Source organism: Mustela erminea, chromosome 17, assembly GCF_009829155.1.
Source record: "Mustela erminea isolate mMusErm1 chromosome 17, mMusErm1.Pri, whole genome shotgun sequence".
NCBI classification, from domain to species: domain Eukaryota; kingdom Metazoa; phylum Chordata; class Mammalia; order Carnivora; family Mustelidae; genus Mustela; species Mustela erminea.
This window is the reverse complement of record NC_045630.1, coordinates 16406263-16422454: the sequence shown is the minus strand read 5'-3', so window position 1 is coordinate 16422454 and position 16192 is coordinate 16406263. Positions and strand designations below refer to the sequence as shown.

At 41.1% G+C, this 16192-nt stretch overlaps 1 protein-coding gene across 1 annotated transcript; it reads left to right on the top strand.

Moving 5' to 3' along the window:
- Positions 1–795: 795 nt before the first annotated feature.
- On the top strand, positions 796–10989 carry LOC116576722 (translation initiation factor IF-2-like). The gene is made up of 4 exons (XM_032319198.1): positions 796–891; positions 1810–2139; positions 2191–3068; positions 10925–10989. The coding sequence occupies exons 1-3, from the start codon at positions 796–798 to the stop codon at positions 2905–2907; spliced, it is 1143 nt and encodes a 380-aa protein (XP_032175089.1). The 3' UTR covers positions 2908–3068; positions 10925–10989.
- The last annotated feature ends 5203 nt before the right edge of the window (positions 10990–16192 follow it).

Genomic DNA, 16192 nt, shown 5'->3' with positions numbered 1-16192 from the left:
TCTCAGAACATCACTTGTAGAATTGTGTAAAGTGTACTATGCATATAATCTTATTACTATTATTATTTTTTTAAAAATATTTTATTTATTTGACAGACAGAGATCAGAAGTAGGCAGAGAGGCAGGCAGAGATGAGAGGAGGAAGCAGGCTCCCTGCGGAGCAGAGAGCCCACATGTGATGTCGGTTCATGACCAAGCCGAAGGCAAAGGCTTTTAACCCACTGAGCCACCAGGTGCCCCTACAATTTATTATTTGCAAGAATGATTCATGGTTAGCAGCAGGTGGGGCCACGAGCACATGTACACCGAGGCAACCACCACCAGCAAGACTGATTAGTTCTTAACAATTTTCTCCTGACTGCTCCTTCCCTGCCTCACTTTGAAGTCTAGGTGTTGCATTCCCAGTCTTGCTTTTGACTTGTCAGTGTATCCCTTTGAATCAGTAACCTCTCCATATTCGTTGTTAATCTTAATACTGATGTTATACTTTCATTCTAATATTTTCTCCTCTCTTCCTGATATCTTGGCTGATTTTTTTTTCTTGAGATTCAGAAAAAACATATTCAGTTCCCTACCAGTACCCAAGAAATGCTTGAACGGAAACACCCATTGTAAAGATTTATTCTCTCAAAGTTGCCATATCCTGGTAGTTTTGGAATTTTGAAGAATCTTGAGAAATCAAACCCTTCTCAAGTATAACCCCTTCAGCTAGAGACCTCCAAGAAGTCAGCTGTAGTCAACTCAGTTGTATTTAATTCTTGTTGCAGCAAGGAAAAATACATACCACATGGAGCTATGGGCTTCCTCAGTAAGAAGGCGTTCAGAGAGGCCTGTTACAGGATTTGGGCTTCGGTTGGTGGTTGGTGCTTGGTGCTTGAGGGAGAGTCTAAGGTAGCAGGGATCTGTTTTCAATTGGTTGCAGTCAGAAAGCCAGAGCAATTCCATGACTGGGCATCTCAATAAATCTTATCTATAGGGAGAGAAGACTAATAGGAGAATAAAGCTGTAATTTGTAAAGAAGTAGTAACCATTCATTTTGGCCAAGAGAAAGGGTGTTTAGTATTTTGTAGGCCAGAGTGATCTTGTTTTTGTCTGTGTTTAGACAAATTCATGAAGTGATTTGCCTTGTCTTGTTTTATCATGGTTTTACAACGACCTTGTCCGAGGTTGGGATTTCCTGAGATTATTTCTAACGGGACAATAATATGGCTTAGCTGTGAGTGCCAGGCCAGCTCCCCAATGTCGGGGGGCTCTTCTTGTTTTTCTTTTTCGTGTGTTGTTTTTAATCCTTTCATCCAAGTATAATGTACATACAGAAAAGTATAATTTTTAAAAAAAAATTTGAGAGAGAAAGGGAGATAGTGCGAGAAAGCACAAGCAGGGTCATGGTGGGGAAGGGGGACGCAGGCTCCCTGATGAGCCTGCTAAGCCGAGAGACCAACTCGGGGCTCCATCCCATGACCCATGACATCCTAGAATCTCAAGGAAGGTTTCTTGAATCCTGACCCAAACTTTGACCCTTCTCGCCTTTCTTCTCTCCCCTGTCCACCCGTAGACAGGTCTAACCCCACAGGGTCAGGAACCGCTTCTGAGAACACTTTCTTTGCACCCATCTGATGGTGCTCGTTACTCTGCTTTGAGTACTAAATGAACACCGTGTATTTTGTCTACACCACGCGGGACATAATCATCGCTAAGTGAAAGTTAATGGTTACAATCGCGCCGCAGCTCTCGGGTAGTTTTGTGTAAGTTCCGTTCGGGCAGAACTGTGTCAGACTTTTCGGCCTCACTTGTGTCTTCAACACACAGTGGCAGCGGCCCTGTCAGAGGAGAGTCGTGCTAACGGCCGGGGGCCCCGGGGGCCGCCCAGCACAGCCCGGACGTGGGGGCTCCACAGGCGCCCAAAGCCAGACCCGGACTGAAGCGGCTCGACCAATCACAGGGCTCGGGCGGTGCAGGCCCCACCTCCCAAACGTTCACCCATTTCTCAAGTTAAAGCCAAGCTCTCAAGCAGGGATCCGGGGCCAGTCTGGGGGCGCCGCGGACACAGCATCCGCGGAGGGGGCGCAGGCGGAACCTTCGTCCTCAGCTCGGTGTTTCCCGCGACTCCGCTCCTATCGCTACACTACCAAACCCACGGCCTCCTTTCCCGCCCCGAAGACCTATTCCGAGAACAAGTTCCAGACTTAGGGATTGGTAATTCCAGCGAAACGATTCGTGGACATCCCAACGACTGAGTACAGTTTCTCCGTGCGACATCTCCGTAAAGCTACCCCGCGAGTTCTCCTAGAGGAGGGCGCCCCACGTACGGCCGCCCACGCTCGCCCGCCCACCGCGCAGCTTCCGCCCGGCCTCGCCTCGTGCGCGTGCTCGGACCTGTGCTCAGGCGCGTACGCCGCCTCGCCCCGCCCCGCCCTGCCCCGCCCCGCGAGCACGCCGCCTCCGCCCCGCCCCGCGCGCACACCGCCCCCTCCCCGTCCCGCCCCGGCCCCCAGCGCCGCCAGCCGCTCTCCCTTCCGGATCTCTCGGCTGCGCATCCCCGAGGACCGACCCCCGACCCACCGCCTCGCGGGTGGAGGAACCTGGGTCGGGCCCGAGCGCTCTGTTAGCCAGAGGCAGGCGGAGGAGACCGGCTCGGCCGGGGGCGAGCCGCCGCGGGTGCCCTGCGCGCCCCGGAGAGAGGTGGGAGGGAGGCACAGTTACGCGAGGCCGCGCGGAGTAAGTGAGCTTGGGTCCGACTCGAGGTCGGGCTCCCGATCGAGACTGGTGGGCCAGGCCCGGGAGCCGGCGGTACCCTCGCTCCGAGGAGCACTGAGCGGACACAAGAGGGACGGGCCGAGCGAGGACGCATGGCCTCGCCATTCCTGCCTGCGGGGGCTACCACGGGCGACAGCGGCGGAGAGCTGAGCTCGGGGGACGACTCCGGTGATGTGGAATCCCTCCAGAGTCCGAGACGAGGCTGTCCGGGAGTCTGACAGAGCTCTTTAGAAGGCTGCGGCGCACCTCCAAGGCCTGGTGCAGTGTGGCCAGCAGGGAGCAGCTCTGTACCTGTATGCCAGGACAAGCAGGTAAAATCCTGGGGAAGGGGTGGATGCGGTGAGAGCGGCAGGAGACCTTCTGTGTCCTCCAGAATGGAATAGTTACCGTGCTTGGTGATGGCTAGATGCAGTGAAGTTTGCCTGTGGTGTGTGTGTGTGTGTGTTGTAATCTCTGCTAAGAATTAGAAATCCTGAATATGCAAAGGGCCTGTTGTCTCTCTGGAAGTGACATTTGGCTGGACACCGAATGACAGCTTTCCATGTCTTCTTTGACTTGCACAGTGACCTTGCACTTACGGTTTTACCAGCTTCAGAACCTTTACAAAATGAGGATGATAAAATAGGATTTTTCATTCAGTCTTGCTGAAGGGTCATATGGAGGTAATTATGGAAGTAATATGGTCATATGGAAGTAATGTTAAAGAAAATTGTGAGATCTGGGAGAATTATATGATCGTAATAAAAAGGTGATGCAATGCAAAATAAGGTATTATAATTTTGTCATTGTATTTTTAAAATCCTAAATATGTTAGACTTATGTTTTGATTGGATGGGCTTCTGACTGTTAGATGCTATTATAAAGATGCTGTTTAGAGCTAGTAAACACCAGAAATAATCCCCTTCCTTGGCTGGAAAGAAAAGGGAAACCCAAAGAGAGCAGGTAACTTCCTAGGGTCATACAGACAAATCAAGTCAGAACTGGAACTAGATTTTAGCTCCTGATTCTAAAGCTCTGAATTTCATAATCGTAATGTCATTTAAGACATGTTTAATTTATCATTCAAAGAGTCGAAGGTACCAGAAGGAGAAATAATTGCTTTATTTTAATATACCAGTATTGTCTAACATCTTTTCTGTGCAAAACACTTGGGTGTTACGCCTGCCGCGAGTGGAAAGAAGAAAAAGCATCACGGTATTTGCCTTCGAGAGTCTTGGAAAGTTTCTTGAGGAGTCTAGATTTAAACACGTGAAAAATTGCTAACAAGGGTTAAATAACATTTTAGGAAAACTCCAGCTCTTTGGAACACTGGAAACAAAGATGTTCTGGGGAATAGCCCATTTTATTTTACCAAAAAATTTTAACCTTTCTTTTGCTTCTTGGTATCTGTTTCCTCCTGTATTCTTTTTTTTTTTAAGATTTTATTTATTTGACAGAGAGAGATCACAGGTAGGCAGAGAGGCGGGGGGGTGGGGTGGGGGAAGAGGCTCCCCTCCGAGCAGAGAGCCTGATGCGGGGCTCGATCCCAGGATCCTGGGATCACTACCTGAGCTGAAGGCAGATGCTTGACCCACTGAGCCACCCAGGCACCCCTCCTCCTGAATTCTTTAAAAAAAAAAAAAAAAGTTGTAGGGTCCCTCTGTATTCTTCAACTGAATATACTGAATAGAGATGAACCTTCTTTTGAAGACTGATGAATTTCAGTTATGAATACTGGTTAAAGTGACTTGAGAGACGTAGCTATAGATATATAGGGTACAAATTACAGTGTTGAATGAACACTGCCCCTAAATTGGCCTTGGAATTTTCTTTCTTGCAGAAGTTCTGGATATCTTTTTTTCTCTTTGGTTATTTATCCTGTCCCCATAACATTAAAATGAAACTTTCAGTTATTTAACAAGAGTTTATTGAACATTGTGCTAGGACCTTTAACATGTCTGAGTAATAATTCTCTGGGCAGCGCTAGACCGTTTGTCTCCCAAATTCCCTCGAGAACATTATTTTTCTTTCGAGGACATAATTTTACTTACTGATAATAGTGTCATCATTATTAATATCTGATTTCTGAGTTATCAGTGAACTCTAGTCACTGTCAACTGGTAACCATTCTGTCTCATGAAGCCTCACTTCATCCAGATATTCTGGAAGGGGTATGTCCCTCATCCTTTCAAGAACTCGTTAAGGTATTTAGAAATAGTCTGTATCTGGAAATAAAATTCTTTGTTGTTACAGAATAAGATTATGCTTACTTAGATAAGATATTGTGACACAATTTTTATCAATCTCTTCTAATTTTTTCTTTTTTTTTTTTTTTTTTCTTTTTTTTTTGAGTGAGAGAGAATCCTAATCAGGCTCTATGCCCGGTGTGGAGCCTGAGGCGGGGCTCCATCTCATGGTCTCGCTGACCCCCATCATGACCTGAGCTGAAACTGAGTTGGATACTTAACTGATTGAGCCATCCAGGCCCTCCTCAATATTTTATTTATTTATTTTTTTAAAAAAGATTTTATTTATTCATTTGGCAGAGATCACAAGCAGTCAGAGAGGCAGGCAGAGAGAGGGGGAAACAGGCTCCCTGCCGAGCACAGGGCCTGATATGGGGCTCGATCCCAGGACCCTGAGATCATGACCGAAGCCGAAGGCAGAGGCTTAACCCATTGAGCCACCCATGTGCCCCTCAATATTTTATTTTTAGAAGAATTCTGAGGGACGCCTGGGTGGCTCAGTTGGTTAAGCAGCTGCCTTCAGCTCAGGTCATGAGCCCAGCGTCCTGGGTTCGAGTCCCACATCGGGCTCCTTGCTCGGCAGGGAGCCTGCTTCTCCCTCTGTCTCTGCCTGCCACTCTGTCTGCCTGTGCTCGCTCTCGCTCCCTCTCTCTCTCTGACAAATAAATAAAATCTTTTTAAAAAAAAAAAAAGAAGAAGAAGAATTCTGAGATAGTGTTAAAAATAGCGTCTTTGGGGCACCTGGGTGGCTCAGTCCATTAAACATCTGCCTTCAGCTTGAGTCATGATCCCAGGGTCCTGGGATCGAGTCCTGCATTAGGCTTCCTGCTTAGTGGGGATCCTACTTCTCCTTCTCCTTCTGCCGCTCCCCCTGCTTGTACTTGCGCTCTCTCTTGCTCTCTCTCTCTCTCTCTCTGTCAAATACATAAATAAAATTTTAAAAAATAGCATCTTTGATAGGATGATATGGTTGAAATTCCAATATAATTGATGCATGGTAGACCAGAATTTCTCATGAAACAATCACATTTTGTATTCAGAGTAGCACTGTATTTTGGAGGCTGAATGAAATAAAGTTGTCCCCAGGAAGATAATAAAAATAAGGTGAGCTGTGGACTTTCTTTTCTTAGGCAGAGCCCTAAATTTACCTAACATCATAGCTCTTTCAGTCTCCGATAAGCCTATGGCTCCAAAATTATCTTTTAGTGAGGTTTCAAAAACATTACACCCGTGAACAGTTTTTTGGTCCTCTGCATTAACCTACACTTTCCCAGCAAAAGATAACTATTTGACACCTGTGAAAACTCTAGGACAGTGAACATTTCAAACCCCTGTTAGCTTCATTTTACAGGAGCCTTCAGCACCAGCACAGCAAGGATACTCAATATGTTCTCCTACTTTAACCTGGCCACACATGATTCACTGGCATTTGCCATTAGCCCCCTTTGCTAAAACATTCTGTTTGAAGGGCGTTGGCTATATCATATATATATCAGAACAGGGTTTAAGTGTTTTGTTAAAGTGGCACATTTTAGAACTCTGCTTTATAGCTTATGATATGGAAACTATTACTCATCATGTCCTAAAGTCCTGTAGTTGTATTTATCCAGTCTTTGCTGATCCAGAACTATTGTTTGAATTTGGGAATGCAGAAGCTTCTGTGTCAGTTAGAATACAGGGTCAGCTGCTGAGCTTTTATTTTCATCACATATAATGGTCTGGAGGTAGGTGACCTAAGGCCGGTCCAGTGATTCTGCTTCATGAGATCATCCCGGGGCTCAGTCTTTTTCTGTCCTGTAGTTCGGCCATTCCCCAAAGGCAGCAGTTCTCAAACTGTGGTCTAGAGATCCCTAAGAATCCCTGAGACTTCCTTAGGAGATCTATAAGATCAAATAATAATACTAGACATAATAATACTGGGACAGTATTTGCCTTTTTTCTCTTTGATAAAACTGCTGATGCATCAGCCTGAATCCAGACAGCGGCAAGCAAACTACTAGTCGTCATATATTTCACCACCATATACTCAGAGTAAAAAAAAAAAAACAATTTAACTTAAAAATATCTTTTATAAAGTGGTAAAAATTACTGATTTCTACTAAATATTAACTCTTGAGTACACGTCTTTTTAATATTGTGTGTGATGAAATGGGGAGTGCACACCAGGCCGTTATCCACACTGACTTATGTTGGCTCTACTGAGGACAAGCACTTGTGTAATTTTTGAGTTGCAAACTGAGCTATCCACATTTTTCATGAAACATCATTTTTCCTTAATAAAACAACTCACAGATTAACTATGCTTATTCAAATTTGAGTATTTGGCAGATGGTCTCCTCAAAGTGAATGAAGTGAGCCTATATAAGAGATCTTTCCTTTAAGGAAACAGCTGACAGTACTTGTTTCCAGTGGTCACATTTGAGCCTTCAAGTGAAAATGAGAGGTTTGGAAAATCTGTGTCTGTCACATGAACCTGACAGCTGCCTAATATTTAAGAACTTTTTTGATGAGATTGGTGGTGATTTTAATGATTGTAAACTTCAGCTCTTGTGTCAGCATTTGGGAGGAATGCATAACTCAGTGACCCCTATTTTCCAAATGTTGTGTGGAATGTTACAGATTATGTCTGAGTAAAAGAGCCATTCACATTGCAAGTCAGACCAATGGATTTTAGTGTAGCAGTAGGAAAAACTCATATGACATCAGAGTCCATATTGCATCCAGTGTTAAACTGCTACTTGTGGTATCAGAGAAGACTATCCACAGTTATCTGAAAAGGCTACTAAAATACCTCTTTCTTTTGTAATAGCACGTCTGTGTGAGCATTTTCTTCATATACTTCAACCAAAGCAACATATTGCAATAGATTGAATACAGAAGTAGATATGAGAATATAACTGCCTTCTGTTAAGGCAGACATTAAAGAGATCTGGAGAGTGTACAACAATGTCACTTTTCTCACTAAGTTTTTTGTGCTTTAGAATATACATTTATTTTTATAAAATTGTTACTTATATTAACTTGATGAGTTATTGTTTTTATTTTACTTTTTATTGAGCGGTAGTGAACTTTATTGAGCGATAGTACAAAGCTCCAGAAGAGGGAGGGGACTGAGAGGGTTGCCCGAGTTTATTATTTTTAAATGAGTTAATACATATTTTAAAATGTCTTTTAATTTTTAATATGGTACATATTGATAGATATAATCCACATAAACAAAGCTCCTTGGGGGTCCTCATTTTTTAAGAATGTAAAGGGATCATGAGACCAGAAAGTTTGAGAACTGTTCCCTTTGGATCCTCTTTGCGTGCCCAGGGATGGCTGACCATCACTGCATGCATGTGCTAGTCAGGGCTCAGGGAAAGGGAAATACAAGTCCCCCAATCCTTCCCCCTTTTAAAAAAAAGATTTTATTTATTAATATGAGAGCAAGAGAGAGCACAAGCAGGGTGAATGGCAGAGGGAGAAGTAGACTCCCCACTGAGCAGGGAGCCCCACGTGGGGTTTGATCCTGGGACTCTGGGATCATGACCTGAGTTGAAGGCAGACACATAACTAAGCCACCCACGTGCTCCCCTTTTCTTTTTAAGGAAGATGTTTATACCACCTTCACACATATCCAGTCCCCTGAACCTGGGCGGAAGTTGCATAGTCACATATAAAGTTTAGCTGGAGGACCGTGTGTCTCGCTGAGACTTCCATTACTGTAGGAGAAATGGAGAATAGGTATTGGTATTTGTTTCTGCCACTGGCTGGTGTCTGGTTAAAAAACAAAAATAGTAATGACTGCTGTTTTTATGATGTATCATGGTTTCATCTTTCTTTTTATTATTTTTTAATTTTTTTAATTTTATTTTTTTTAAAGATTTTATTTATTTGACAGAGAGAGAAAGATCACAAGTAGGCAGAGAGGCAGGCAGAGAGAGAGAAGGGAGGAAGCAGGCTCCCCGCAGAGCAGAGAGCTCAACTCAGAGCTCGATCCCAGAACCCTGGGATCATGACCTGAGCTGAGGGCAGATGCTTTAACCCACTGAGCCACCCAGGCGCCCCTTTCCTTTTTTTTAAAGATTTTATTTATTTGAGAGAGAAAGAGCAAGAGCACAAGGGGGCAGGGAGAGGCAGAGGGAGAAACAGATTCCCTGATGAGCCGGGAACCCAACATGGTGCTCAGTCCCAGGACCCTGAGATCATGACCTGAGCCAAAGGCAGATGCTTAACTGACAGCCACCCAGGCACCCTTTCTCTCATGTTTCTAGCAGTCTAGTAATTGAAGTGGTTTTGGAGATGCCAGAACTGAAGCCTAGATTCAATGTGGCATGTAAAACAGTGCTATGGAAAAGGAATATTGGGCTTTGGAGTCAGACAGTCCTAAATTCACATCCTGACTCTTACTTCGGGATATGCTAATGTGTGAGCTCAGGCAACCCTCCTCAGGTTCTCTGTACTCATTTGTAAAATAAGTTTGGAATGGCAGACCTAACAGGATTGTTGTGTGGCTCATTTGCCATAGCATATATGAAGCTTTTGGTTTATGGTGATCAAGAAATGCAATTTCTGCTCTCTCACTGTTTCTTCCCTTGGTCCCCTTATAATAGGGCTGCTCCTGTATAAGTGAACATTTTAATATTCATCAGAGGGCCATGTGATTAATTGCTAAGCAATTGATGGAGATGATACTTGTAACGAATTCAGAGATGGATGAGATCATTGTAGACTGAAAGGATTTTTACAGTCTGAACCTTGAGTGAGACTGAAAGGTGTGAAAAGCTGAAGGAAGAGGAAAGGGCATTTCAGGCGAGGAGGGTAACAGAAGTGAAACTCAGGGTGAAAATCCTTAAAGCAGTGTGTAGATCAGTCTAGTTAGCAAGTAGATCATCAGTTTGATTTTAGCAAAATTCAAGTGTATGAAATGAGTAGATGGTGAGAGGGTCTCTGAGAAGTAGATGGGGCTTGGATTGTGGTATTAGGAAAAGTAAGTATTTGGTTGAACATATGCCTAACATATTCATTCCACATTCAAAAAACATTTCTACTGTAGGATAGGCACTATATAAGGTGCAGTGAGTGAGTTAAGAATGATTTCCTAGAGGCTGTGTTCTGATAGAAAGAAGAGACTTTACAAAAAACCTTGTAACACCCGGTAAAAGTGGAAAGTGCTGTCAGAGGTATAGGAGTAAATGCTGTGAGAGTTTATCAGAAAGAGATTATTTTTGGCATTGGGAATCGGAAGCTGTATAGTGAATTCTGCACTTATGTGAATTTCATTTATGTTTACTCACAATGAAAATATATAGCTTCACTACAAATGTTATTTGAGGGTTACAAATAAGTATTGACAAACAAGAAAAGATTATTGTGGAGTAGATAGAATTTATATTGTTGAAAAACCCTTGAAAGTTTTTTGCAAGGCTGTCAGCATCAATACTTATGTCAATTAGTTTCATAATAGGATACTTTACTAAGAGTATGCATTTTCCTGGAATTTGGGAGAGGTAAAATGCTGATAGTGTAATTAGAATGAGGCTAAATAAACAATATTATGAATTCTGATAAACTACTTTAAAGCTTGTTTGTTGCATGTTTGAAAATTCTTTTATATGATAATTGGTAATAAGGATTACATAATTTATATTTATAATTTGCCTTTTATATATAATTTGCCTGCTAGTTTAGGAGTGCAAGTGTTTTCACTCATAGTTTTTTATGTATCACAGAATTAGAAACAGTGATTTTATACAGTAAGTCAAAGCAGCTTGTATTTAAAGTTTGTTCTTTTGTTTGCTTTTGCAAAGAATGTTAAATTTTGTTATTCTGTATAGATGCAAATATTTTCTAACCTGTAGTTACTGAGTATACATAATAAATTTGAAAAAAAAAAAGTTTCTCTGGCAGTTCTTTGAAAAATAAGTTCTTGATGTATTTTTTCCCCTCCCTTCAATTAGGTCAAAGTTGGAAATTGCAATACTCCTAAACCAAGCTTCTTTGATTTTGAAGGAAAGCAAAAATGGTAAGAAATTCTTGGAATCTAATGAGGTTGTGGGAAATGGTTTAGGTGTTTAGGAATTAGAAAGTAGTGAGCAGATTAAAGAATTATTTTTATATTAATCTCTCTGCTGAAGACTGTGCTAACAATGTGCAGTTGGGAGAGAGATTAAAAGAATCCGCTTTCAGCTAAGTCTACTAAAGGATTCTCATGCCATGATGTTGGTATACACATAGTTCATGACAGATATACACTCCTTCCATATGACTAGCTTCTTAGAGAGTGATGGTAGGAGCTATTGCTTGAGATCTTCCTGTCCTGTCATTCAGCCCCTAATGGATCACCACTTCTGCCCTGCGGAGGAATCTTTGAAAGGATAGGAGGATGGGAAGAGAGAAGAACAGGATCAATCCCGTTACTATTCTTTGTGTCTCTGTGTGTATACATATATGTACGTATGTGTGGGTGTATATATATTTTAAGATTTTATTTATTTACTTGACAGAGAGAGATCACAAGTAGGCAGAGAGGCAGGCAGAGAGAGAGGGGGAAGCAGGCTCCCCGCCGAGCTGAGATCCTGATGCAGGGCTTGATCCCAGGACCCTGAGATCATGACCTGAGCCAAAGGCAGAGGCTTAACCCACTGAGCCACCCAGTATTATTCTTCTCCCCTGCCCCAATTTTATCTTCTTATTTCTTGTGCTCTTCGGTACCTTGCCCCACCCACACCACAGTGAAGTGCTTATAATAACTGCTTGGGAAGAAAGGTGGGAGGGGGGAGATTCTGAGTCCTGCTTCTTTCCTGAATCCATAAAAAGATTATCCCCTTCCCAGTTTTTTTACTCCGAATTCAGAGGTTCGTCATCATATGAGGTCTTATTTACTCTTACCCTAAGTGAAAAAAAGAAAATGCATATAACAGAGACCCTTAGTTATAGGAGGAAGAACTTTGCAAGCATCAACCCTGAATTAAAAGTATAAAGGGTGGGGTTTAAAAAAAAATGAAATATGGTTGAAGAGAAGAGCGCCAAAAATGGATTCTAACTTTACATTCTAAAACAGTGCTACTCAAGGTGCAGTCCCCTGACAAGTTGCCTGTCTACAAACTGTTTGCCACCCAGCTGCAAAAGAGATGCACAGCTTGAACTTGAGTGTAAATCAGTTACGTCATTAAGCCCATGTTTAGTTCAGCCGACTTTTTTTGTGTGTAGGACCTTCTCGGTGAAGGAAGCAGTGCTTTGAGTTCCGTTCTGGCAGAGCTCTCTGCTGATGATAACCAATAGGTCTCTGACACTTTATTACTGTTGTGGAGAACACCTGATGCAACTTTTATTGTGTTTTGTTTTGTTTTAATTTCTGAAATTTCATAACTTCAGCATTACTTTTTCCACTATGCTTGCCTGTTTTAACATTGTTTCTTAGCAATTTTGAAGTTTTGATTTTACAACCACTATAATAATTCAGGAATATATAATATATATATAATATATAATATATAATAATTCAGGAATGATTCAGGAATCATCAGGGGATGCTACAACCATTAGATGAAAAACTACTGAGGAGCATATACACAATCTGACCCTCAGTTGACTTTTTAATTACAGGGAAGATGACAGAAGAAACTGCTTCTACCAAGTCCTTAATCTTATCTTTGGTGATGGGTGGGACAAAGTGATGTCCTGTGCTGCCAATGGGATACATTGTGAAGGACTTCTCACTTGTATATTGCTTTTTTTTTTTTTCCTCACTTGTATATTGCTTTTGCCAAAACCTTTAACCTGACTCTAATCATGATTATTCATTTTCGGGGAGGAACACCGTGTAGGTGAGGAAACAGTCAGACAAATCCAAATTGAGAGATATCTTATAAAACTGGTGTGGACTCTTAAAAAAATATCAGTATCGTGGAAGACAAAAAAGGCTAAAGATACACAAAACTCAACGCTGTGTGTGAATCTTGATTGGCTCCTGGTCTGGGAGAAGAAATCTACAAAGGACATTAGTGGGAAATCAGGGAAACATGAAGGTCATCTATGTTTATATAATAATATTGGTGTTAAATTTCCCATTTGATATATGCTGATATATTTAGGTGTAGATGTTAGGATGTACACAGGTAACTCTCAAGAGGATCAGTAAAAATAAACTTGGAAAATTTCAAAAAGATGTTATATTCATTGTGGGAGCAGGAAGGTAGTGAAAAACCTTGGCACTGAATTATATTTTACAGTGAATCAGTGGATCTACTTCCTGGGTGAAAGTAGAAAGAATTGGCAGGGCAAGACCAAGAAGGAGCCTATCTAGGCAGCTTGCAGAAAAAAGAAGAAAAGGATGACTCAGAAGGGGCACAGGACTAAAATATTACTCTTGATATTTATCCTGCAGAGTAGTCCCTACCTTCTTACTAATTAGAATTCTTACCTCTGTCCTTAACACCCCTCACTTTTTGAAGTCCCTGTGTGGGACTTGAGAGAACAACAAGAGGGGAAGGTATATTTCTCCCAGCTTAAATTCGAAGTTCAAAGTATTTTCCCAAGGGATATTGATTTGTGTGATTAGTTCCCATGTTACCAAAATGCTGTATAAGGTGGAAACTACTTTTATTGGTCTGTAGATCAGTAGGGATGAAAGGTGGGTTTGGGGGAGTTATAAAATCTTGGATATTACAGTTGTTTGTGGTCTTCTAAAATTCATTCAATATGCAACATATCTGTGTTATAAAATTTCATGGGGGAGGGTGATTAGGGAAAAAAATGTCTAAAAAGTCTCCTTAGGTCGTGGAGTGTAATGTGTGTTGGTATAGACCATTGTGAATGCAAAAAGAGAGCTACTCATCTATGGCTTCTTCTGTCTATATCTCACATCCTTAAAATGTGCATGCCAGTTTTTGCTTTTTGGATTTTTCAATTTTTTTAATAACATATAATGTACTATTAGTCCCAGGGGTACAGGTCTGTGAATCGCCAGGTTTACACACTTCACAGCATTCACCATAGCACATACCTTCCCCAGTGTCCATAACGCCACCACCCTCTCTCTACCCTCTCACCCCCGGCAACCCTCAGTTTGTTTTGTGAGATTAAGAGTCTCTTACGGTTTATCTCCCTCCCGATCCCATCTTGTTTCATTTATTCCTTTCCTACCTCCCCAAACCCCCCACGTTGCCTCTCAACTTCTTTGTATCAGGGAGATCATATGGTAATTGTCTTTCTCTGATTGATTTATTTTGCTCAGCATAATACCTTCTAGTTCCATCCACGTTGTCACAAATGGCAAGATTTTATTTCTTTTGATGGCTGCGTAGTATTCTGTTGTGTATGTATGTATGTATATATATATATATACATACATATATCTCACATCTTCTTTATCCATTCATCTGTTGATTGACATCTAGGTTCTTTCCATAGTTTGGCTATTGTGGACATTTGCATGCCAGTTTTTAATACTAAAAAGGAATGTGCCATTTGTGTTACTTCCATAGATAATGATACGTCATTTTGGATATTCTTTGCTGTAGGGAAGCATGGAAAGCACTTGGTGATTCAAGCCCCAGTCAAGCAATGCGGGAGTATATTGCAGTAGTTAAGAAATTAGATCCAGGTTGGAATCCTCAGGTAAGATTTGATGATTGGTAAATAATATTTTCCAAAAACATAGCATCTTCCTCTCAAATAAAGGCTTAAAACTAAGCCTAAGCTTAAGTATCTTTTTTTTTTTTTTTTTAAGATTTTATTTATTTGAGGAGAAAGATAGCATGGCGGGGTGGAGAGTGGGGAGGGGCTGAGGGAGAGGGAGAGTTATTGTAGTATTTATCTACCTCAAAATTTGCTTAAATATTGCTTAAATATTAGCCAGCTACAGATATTGAGAACTTCTCTGAATTTTGTAAAAAAAACAGTTCATTTCAGAATTTGAAAGAGCTTAACTTGAGATCGTCATTTTCTTGAGAAATGGTAGGTTTCTCTTGGATTTTTTTTTTTTTTAATGAGCACTTCTGTACAAGTACTAAATGCTTTTTGATGCGGATAAAATATAAAGATAGGCTTTCTGCCATTACATAATTTAAAGCATATTAGAGAAGATAAAATATACAAAACATGATTATAATATAAAATGGTGATGCAAGTGCTAGGGAATCCAGTGGAAAAGAGAGATTACTTTGGACCTTGGAGATACTGGGTATTGTTCACTTAAATGTACCTTCTTTTCCTAGTATACTTACTGGAGAACATCTAAAAGACTTTATTAAAGGTGGGATTGGTATTTTATTTCAAAAAACTTTTTTAAAACATTGGTGACAGGTATTTAAATGGGATAAAGTATCAGTACCATGTCAAAAATGCAAATTAAGTATTAATTTTCATTAAAAATATTTAGGCCAAACATTTCAGGGATGAATGAATATAGCAATTTTCAGATGTTTTGGTAGTAATTAAATTATTTCATAGGTACGCATGTTTCACCAGCTGGAAGGAATTTTGTTTAATAATCGTGGTATTGTAAAATGTCAGAGTTGTAAGGTACCTTAAAGATTATGTATTATGACGTATGAAAGTGTATCTGAATTGTGAGCACAAAGAGGGAGAGGTAACCCATTTAGGATATCTTTAAAGATAAAACTGCCTTTCTGAAGTCATTGAAACATTTCGTGATGTTTTTGATGTGCATGAATATTTTCAGAAATAATCCATTTTGTTAGTATCTTTTATGAGACATCAAGGTTGCATACAAATGTGTATCATAAAGGTCCTAAGGACTTTGTATCTGAAATTAAGTGGTGAAAACAGCCTGAACACATATGCCACAATGTTTAAAAAACCAAACAAAACTTGAGTTTGAATGCGTTTTGGTGAGTACTTTGCTCTTCAGTCTCTGTGGGTCTTAGTTCTTCCTTATTGATTTTACGTGATTGTTTCTGATGCCTGGCCTATGTAGGCATTTGAGTTTATAAGTTCTGATAAATGACATAATTTATTATTCTCCTTCAGTATCTTAATTACTAAATAAAATTCCGTTAACCACCATTCTTTTTTTTTTTTTTAAGATTTATTTTTCCTAGAGAGAGAGAGAGAAAGAGAGAGAGAATGTGTGTGTGTGTGTGTGTACTTGTGTGTGCGTATGTAGGAGGAGGGGAGGGGCAGAGGGAGAGAATCTTCAAACAGACTCCTCGTCAAGCCTGGAGCCCAATTTTGGGCTCGATCTCACAACCGACACATGAGAT

Excerpts from the sequence above, each read along its gene's own strand:
- LOC116576722 (XM_032319198.1), top strand. The coding sequence starts at position 796 with ATGGGCTTCCTCAGTAAGAAGGCGTTCAGAGAGGCCTGTTACAGGATT. Across the intron at positions 892-1,809 it reads TGCTTGAGGGAGAGTCTAAG|TGGCAGCGGCCCTGTCAGAG; the intron begins GTAGCAGGGATC and ends TTCAACACACAG. Across the intron at positions 2,140-2,190 it reads GCTACACTACCAAACCCACG|GGATTGGTAATTCCAGCGAA; the intron begins GCCTCCTTTCCC and ends TTCCAGACTTAG.